Here is an 8,691-nt window from a genome sequence, read left to right as displayed (position 1 = left end):
TTATTTATTATTAAAATAAATTACACAATTACATTAATCATATAATAAAAGTTAGTTTTTTGTATATGTTGTATTTTGAACATTGTAATGATTTTTTTATGTTCTTATAAATTATATTTTTGTAATTAAAATAATACTCAAAAAATCAATTCGATTGAATTAAACAAATACAAACAAAAACAAATTATAACGAACCAAATACAAACCAAATTAAACTAACTAAATTAAACACAAATCAAACTGAAATAAAACCGAACACAAATCAAACCCTAATTTGAATTGATTTTGGTTAAGGTTTTCTTAAACTTTAATAAACCAAACCGAACCTAAACCCGAAGTTAAACCGACATGTTCATCCCTAATAAAACTGAGTGATTGCTGACATGATATCATTTGTCAATATTATATATTTTAAATATTTATAATAAAATTCATCATCCACAAGGTGTAGATCTTATCCTAGTTCTCCGAGTAATTTTGAATCGCCCAAATGTCTTTAACAAGGTAGGTCCATGAGTTCTTAGGACGATATATCTATCTGTAATTGACATTGGAGAATCTTATGTTATTTTTCTTCTTTCTTATCTTGAACTCTAAAGCTCTGAGATTAAATCGAACGATTCTCACAAAAGTGTGTTAACAAGCCTTTTGTGTATTTAGACAGAAACTTTGATTATGAAGATAGAGATTCTCATTTAACACACTTTTTATACATTAAACGTTCACAACAAAGCGAAGGTCACACATGAAACTAGTAAGAACATACAGATAAACCGATAAAGTAAAGGAAAGTTTTCGACAATGAGACATTACTCTTCAAGTTTGTAGTAGGTAAGATAAATGCTGAAATGGAGAATAGTATCACGACCATCAGTAACATGTTGGTCTTCCTGGTTGTGCAGTGTCTCCACGACAGCATACCCTTTAGCATGCTCGAACTTCCCAGTCCCACCCACAACAGCTATATGCGAGGCATGAGAAGCAGTCCTATGGACTCCAAAGAAGCTGATGGCATCATCGAGCGTGTCGTGATGATCATGCTCTCCATGAAACAACACGGTCAAGGAAAGTGTCTGGCTAGTTCCGTCCAAAGAACTAGCTATATAAAACCCTTGTGCTCTTCCAATAATCGCAGAACCTAGTTCATGACCCTCGGTGAGCTCATCATCGACCACGGTGATGGTACCGAACATGAGCTGCTGAAGAGCAGCTGCGGGAGGGAGTTGACCTGCGGTTACAAAAGGAAGGTTGTTGGAGCTGAGGGATCCTTGAGAGTTACCGTTAGTGTTTTGTATAACGGTGTTGGCTTGAGAGCCACTTAGTCCTGTAAGGAGTGGAGCCGTGTTTGGGTTTATTATATTGTTTATATCGTTTGCGTTCACAAGCGGTACAGCGTTATCTACTGGAAAAATGTTGTTGTTGGATTTTGAGAATGGTATTCCGTTCACTTCCGTTTGTGCTACTATCCCAGTGACTACACGTGCTGACGGATGTGACCCTCCTAGCACGTCATGCATAAAGAACTCTAGGACCGGCACATGTCCGCCAGTGGCCGGTCCTGGGAGGGGATTTGGTATTGGAGATTGTGTTGTTACGACTGGTGGATCCTCATCCTCCTCTGCCGGTATGACAGGGACTAGTTGCGTCTGAGGTTGGACCTCATCGAGAAGTCTAGCGGAGTAAACATTAGAGGATATCAAGAGGAAGGTCAAGATCGTTAGGCTAAAAGCTTTAGCCATTGTTGTTTTTTTTTTATGAACAGTTTTGGTATTTGTTTTGGGTTTTGAGTTATGTATTGTGTGTTTGTGTTTTATTCTCTATGGTGTAATGGGTTTGTTTATATAGGAAGCTTGGAAGATCATGAGATCGATGATGGAGTGGAGTTGTTGTCGTTGCCTTTTCTTATCATTTGTTTAGTTGAGACTGGATTTCAACTAAACCTCTACCTTCATTGAGATATTTTTTTTTTTTTCATCTGAAATTATATTAATAGAAAGGGCCAAGCCCAAAAAATATTACACTAAAGCCCAACAGGCACAAACAACTTTGATACAACCAAAAGCTACAAGGTCCAACAAACGAAAACCCTAGTATTACTGCCCACACGAGGCGTCGCCTCCACCTCCAGCTCAACGGACGTGTCGTGATCTTCTTTCCTTCTCCCACCATCGGAGAAATAGCTTTCAAGACGTCGTCGGAACACACCAGACCTATCTCCGCTACCATCCACAGCTGAGCTCCATCACGGAGAGCTTCATCGATCACCATCGAGATCTCATTCCAAGCCCTCGAAACGTCCAAACACGGGATTAAGAAACCCCAAACTCCATCTTGTTAACTTCATAGCTTCGTTTCCTTCGATAGCTTCAAACCGAACAGATTGGGATCTCATCGAGATGAAACGAAGCCTAGACTTTAGAACTTCGTTACCTATAAAGTCGAACCCGAAAGAACAGGGCCGACAACCAAAGCCGGCGGCGTGAGGCTAGGAACACCTCCACTCCCCGGAAACATAGCCGGCGGTCGTGAGGCTCAGAACACCTCCACTCCCCGGAAACAGAGCCGGCGACGACAGAGCTTCAGAAGTCTCCATCTCCCGGAAAAACAAAAGCCGATCAGAAAATTGGAGAGAGCACAGAGACCCACTCCCTAAAACATGCAAGTCGATAAAAGAAAAAAATATAAAAACAGTAGGAAACCGGACCGGCGGTGGCTCCGCCGGCCGGAGATCGGAAAAGTACAGCGAGACTCTTTTAGAGAGAAGGGAGAGCTTTCTTTTAGAGAGAGGATTATTTGACAACTCACCTTCATTGAGATATTATAAAATATTAATTTGTGACTTCATCCTCTTGACCTTTTATTCACTTAACTTTGTTTCCAAGTTATTTTATTTTCTTAATTATTCTCTATTGGACTGGACAAAGTATCTGAAACCCGAAAAATCGAATCGGAAACAGCTAAAATATTTATACTAAATCCAAAATAAAATTAATAAAATACTTGAACAAAACCAAAATTTTAATATCTGAAAAAGGTGAAATTGGCATGCTCAGGGATTGAACTAAAGTTGCTGACTTAAAGGTTTGATGGTTTCCACCACTAGACTATAGAGACTACTGAAAATATTAGGTCGAAATTAATTTAGATATTTTGAGGGCCGGAAGCCTATGCTTCCTTGGCTTCCCCTCGGAGCCTGTATATATATATGTTCCAATGTCTTTTTAAAAAGCAAACAGCAAAGAGTTATCATTCTTTTATTTCCTCCATACATTTCTAATGAACTAATAATGATAAAATGTAAGCTTTGAAAACATTATTATTTATTAAAATTCTATTAGTTTAAAAATGAAGAATAGATAGCTACATGAAATATTTATAATCAAAATTAATATATTTTAAATGTATGAAGACTCTGAAATATACTTTAGAAAATTATATAGAGTCCAAACTGAATTTGAGAAAATTAGATTTGAGATTTTGCTTCATGGTTGTTATTAGCATTCACTTGAAGAGTATTGATTCTTGTCTCCATCCATTGGACAATGTCATTAAATACAATCTCTGACTTCTCCAAAGGTTCACCGAAAAGAAGGCTATGCCACATCTCAGGATACAACTTCAGTGTCTTGTCATTGGAGGAAGCCACCTCATAAAGCAGTTTGCTAGCTTCTTTATCCGTCACTTTATCATCTTCTCCATGCAATACTATGAATGGCATTGTAACCTATCTCACACACATATATCCCCAAAATCAAATGATTTATATATATAAATAAGATATCAATTGTTTATTCGTGTGTTCATATGTTTAGTTTTGTCCAAATGAAACTAAACTAATTATATGGTAGATAAATTGTAAATATCAATGTTAAAAATGGCTAGGCGACGGTGTATAATAGAAGACTATCACCTATCTATTGTTATATATAAATTATTTCGTTATGATCAATTTTCTGTATAAATTATTTCGTTTATATATAAATTATTTTGTTTATGATCAATTTTCTGTATAAATTATTTCGTTTATGATCAATTTTCTGTATAAACGAACGCTTAAGCGCCATATTCCAATTTTAGAACATTGATTGATATGTATAAACACAAAAGGAAAGAAAATGTCTGATTGCGTTGTGTTTACACTTACCCGAAGTATTTACTTCATAAAAAGAGAAATACTCTAAAATAGTTTTTTGTAACAATCGTAATTATATAACTTTGATTCCATATACATATTACCTCGTTCAACCGATTCTCTAGGTCAAGGCTTACTCTAAAAAGCTCGCTCATCGTCTTCATACGAGGTCTCCCAATATAGCAATTTGGATTCTCTCTAATCTGTTTTGTGATTGTATTACAGTATTAATATGTAAAAACTATTGATTTGCCAGTTCCTTAATCGGTTACCAAACATATAGTCCATATGTATAGTGTAAAAAAGAATGTAGAGTACGTACCTCTTGTCTCTTATGAGGCTGTTTAATAGCGAGATTGATGATATCAGGTCCTGGAAGTATCGACTTCCATGATGGGATCAGATTTATGACCAAGTTCATCATAGATATAACTGTTTTTGGTGGTTTCATCTCTTCGGCAATCTGTCTCTCATCACAATTGTAATTTGATATGTTTATGATGCTTGATTTATAAGAAATGATTAATGAAGTAATGATATGTGTGAATCTGTTCACCTTACACATTGGAGCAATAAGGATAGCTCCATCCCAAGAATCTGGTTTCTTGCGGTGCAAGAGAAGTACTACGGCTCCTCCCATGGATTCTCCCATCAAAAACTTCTTCTTCTTTGAGTTCTCTCCCATTTCTGCCATGCACAGCAAACAAAATCCAGATTACGCGAGTTACAACCCTAAATTAAAATAATTTGTTCTGTTTTTTTTTGGTGTGCACCAACTGATATTATAAAAATAAAAAGGTCTCAGGCCAAGTTCATCCCACAACTGGGTCAGATACAACATAATTAGCTAGGGCTTTTTAGCCAAAGTATCGGCTTCAGAGTTAAGATCACGGGAGATATGAGAGCAGTGGCGGAGCCAGAAAATTTTTATACCGGGGTCAGAATTTTTTTTTTTTTAAAGTATAATTTATAAACCACTACAAACTATAAATTATAACTTTGAATTTTAATGTTTTGTAATAATTTTAGTGGAATTATATTTTTTATGGGGTCAAATTTTATATTTTAATAGGGTCAATAATTTTTTTCTTAAACAAAAATAAATATATTTTTAAAAATAGTAGGGTCAGTTGACCCCACTACCCATATACTACCTCCGCCCCTGTATGAGAGTAAGAGATATACAGAGGCAGAGGCTATTTGATGAATAAATACAAAATAATTTGTTCTAACGAAACTTAAAAAAATGTATAAATCAAGATCTATAATCTTCTATCTTTTTTTATAAGAAAAAAAAAGAAATTACCACACAATTATATATTACTATAGATTTGTTCAAAAAGAAAAAAAATCTGCTAATCATATTAACTAAACATTCAAGCCGTTCAAGTGTATTCACCCCCACATTTTGCCACAATGTTATCTATATCCTTTCAGTAAATTCACAAATTTAAAAGTTTGATGTGAAGTTCCTTTGTTAGTTGCAACTGCAAACGTCAATTAAAATGATCTTTTGTTAATTTACATTCCAGACATATATTATAAGGAAAAAACTGAAAACTATTTTTTGATCAAATAGGGAAAAAACTGAAAACTATTTAAGATTTTTTAATACGATATTTCATGTAAATGCAACGTTAACGCAGATAATGGAGTTGACACAATCCATGCTCATATTTAATGTTATGAAATTTCAGGAGTGTCAAGCTGTAATCATGAGGTCAAGAAAGAAAAGATGAAGTTAAAAAATAAGAGAAAAAAAATTGGAGATAGACCAGATATATTGGAGAAATGTGAATAAACATCATTGATAAGAAGATCGAAGTCATCAATGTAGACATTGAGGCCACCTGATCTTCCATGTCCTTCATATTCAATTCCATACACACCAAATCCTTCTTTTGCAAACTTAGATGCAACATCTGCAACGTAAAGTTCACATTCACCTATTTCTTCCTCATTCTCTTCAATGGATGCATATATATATGTATGTATAATGATATATATATATACACACCTTTAAAGGTTGTGCTGCAATCAATTGCGTAGCCATGACAAAAGAAAATGAGAGCTCTTGGTTCTTGATTTACTGGAAACCATTTGCAAGTTAGAAGTTGCATTCCCCGTGAATTCACAATGAATTCCTAAATCAAACAAGAGCATTGACTTATTTATTAGATGGATAATAATAATAATCAAACAACTAATTAATCTTCCAGTATTGAATTTAACCTCGCTATATCCGACTTGTCCATCAATATAAGCCTGTAAAATGATATAAGTCAAATCACATATATATTGAATTTAGAAGCCATATAGAAAAAGAACAAAACTAACCATATTTGATCCCAGAAAATGTAATGAGAGAGTATCAATAAAACATAACAGAATATATAGTTAGATTGTTGTTTCTTGTGGAAGAAGAAATGTTTAGAAAAGGGTTGAATCAGACAATAGTCATGTCCTTTTTCTTCGCTCGCAAGAACCATTACTAATATTTTGGTGGTGGCCTAAATTTTGCAATTTTACAACACCAAAAGTAAGCACTAATTACGGAATAAGTTTTTTTTTTATTTTTCTTAAACGTTATATTAGTGAAGTTGTAAGACTGTAACATAACTTCCATCTTAATAATTAATGCACAATTAAGTCTACTAATAAGAAATGTTGGTTACTTTTTTGTCCTTTGATTTTAATTTCTCACTTAAGTTTTAATCTTTGATAAATGTTAAGTGAAGTCATAAACTCTCATTTGGTCTTTACATTTCATCCTAGTTGAATAAAGTTGTAAGCGCGGTGCCCGGTGGTGAGCTGAAGTTGGTGAATGCAGATAAAATACTAATTCAAAACAATAAGGAAAATCTTAAAATTTTCACATTTTAAGTTTTTGTTTTCTACAAATATCACAAAAATATAAAAGTTTCAAAAATATACAATTTTTAGGTTTAAGAAGGCACCTGATTTTTTTAAAAAAATACCTTTTATAAATAGATGGGTTTCTCCAAAAGAGTTACATCATAGAGATATGTTCAGAATTTAAAAATAAAAGATAGTTAAAGAGGATCTCCATGTAAAAGAAGAATATAATTGAGTTGATTATGGCTGGAAGAATCTGAACTATGTTGCTAAATAAAAGTCTTTCGAAAGTTGAGATGTTGAGACTCATAATCTGGAGAGTGAAATACGGTCCATTCCGAAGAGTTTTAAAACTCGTAATCTGGAGAGTTAAACACGGTCCATTCCGAAGAGTTTTGTACGCATGATTGTCTTGAGTTCTCTGAGAAGAATATGAGCTGGTCTGTTTGATAAAGTGTGCAATCTAGCATTTCTTTCCTGTCACAAAATGTACCAAACTCTTTGCAATAGAAGTTTGCATATCATTTTAAGTTTACCATTTGTAGAGAAAGATTGAACCAAGACAGAGCATATTCCACGTTGAGTGATAGAGATAATCTACTGTGTGCAAAAAGAGATGTCCAAGCATCTGTGGAATAGGTGCAAGCAAAGAAAAGATGATCCATGGATTCATTTGCACTACCACAAAGGAGACAAAAACTAGGAACAGACAATTTCATCTGAGCAGTCTGTCTCTAGTAGGCAATCGATTTCGCTCGACTATACAGGCATGTAAGGCATGTTTTAGAATGTTGGAACTGAACCACACTGATTTGAATCAAGTAACTTGAGGAGGACTCGGATGAAGTGCTGCCCAAGTCTTTGATGCTTAAAATGAACTCGGTACTGTGTCAAGAGAGTTTCTCCATTGAAAAAAAATCATGAGCTAAAGGATCCATTGCAAAGGGAACAGCAGAGAGACAGTCTCTAGGAAATTGATTTATAGGGTGCCTACCACGAAGAATAGCCCAGCCTTGCGGTGTAGTTTCTTGAGAAAACGTAGCTGAGTCCCCAATCCCAATAACTCTCAGCCCCAACTCGCCACAAATTTCCATCAGAGGTCCTAACTCCGTCCAATTATCATGCTAGAAAAGCGTTGTAACTCATGACCTGACATTGCGAATGAGAAATGGTTTTGCTATAGGTCGAAGCCTCATAAGACCTTTCCAAAGCCAAGATCCATGATGTTGAAAATCCGCTGTCTAGAAAAGTCTGGAACCTATTAATGCTCTTTTACCCAAGCAACCCATAGTGATCCGTTTGCTGCGAAGAACAACTAAATTAACTTCAGACCATAAACCTCATTGGTTTCATCCAGCCTTCTCAAACCAAGTCCACCAGAATGGTAAAGAGTGCAAACTGATTCCCATGATATCTTTGCGCCTTTGGCCAAATCAGGGGAACCATTCCATAAGAAGGTGTTGCACATTCGTTCAACAACATCCATACTTTCCTTAGGAAGTGGAAAAATTGCTGCCCAGAAATTAAAAATTTCAAAGAGCATTGACTGAAGAAGTTATAATCGACCTGCAAATGATAATCTCTTCACTGTCCAAGAGAAAATCCTAGCTGAGATCCTATCCAACAAAAGCTGGTAGTCTCGAGGGCGGAATTTATATGGCATGATAGATAAGCCAAGGTAGTTAACGGGGAGAGAGCCTTGA

At 35.2% G+C, this 8,691-nt stretch overlaps 2 protein-coding genes across 2 annotated transcripts; both read right to left on the bottom strand.

Moving 5' to 3' along the window:
- Positions 1 to 668: 668 nt before the first annotated feature.
- LOC108852284 (dirigent protein 24) lies at positions 669 to 1,820 on the bottom strand. The gene has a single exon (XM_018625790.2). It carries the CDS (start codon positions 1,737 to 1,739, stop codon positions 810 to 812), a length of 930 nt encoding a protein of 309 aa, XP_018481292.1. The 5' UTR covers positions 1,740 to 1,820; the 3' UTR covers positions 669 to 809.
- Positions 1,821 to 3,463: 1,643 nt separating this feature from the next.
- On the bottom strand, positions 3,464 to 6,252 carry LOC108851226 (caffeoylshikimate esterase). Its single transcript, XM_057008544.1, has 5 exons — positions 6,150 to 6,252; positions 5,908 to 6,054; positions 4,455 to 4,819; positions 4,237 to 4,335; positions 3,464 to 3,724 (listed from the first exon to the last, which is right to left on the bottom strand). The coding sequence occupies exons 1-5, from the start codon at positions 6,250 to 6,252 to the stop codon at positions 3,464 to 3,466; spliced, it is 975 nt and encodes a 324-aa protein (XP_056864524.1).
- Positions 6,253 to 8,691: the final 2,439 nt, after the last annotated feature.

Source organism: Raphanus sativus, chromosome 4, assembly GCF_000801105.2.
Source record: "Raphanus sativus cultivar WK10039 chromosome 4, ASM80110v3, whole genome shotgun sequence".
NCBI lineage: Eukaryota > Viridiplantae > Streptophyta > Magnoliopsida > Brassicales > Brassicaceae > Raphanus > Raphanus sativus.
Note: the sequence above shows the minus strand (reverse complement) of the source record. Positions and strands in the feature narration are given on the sequence as shown.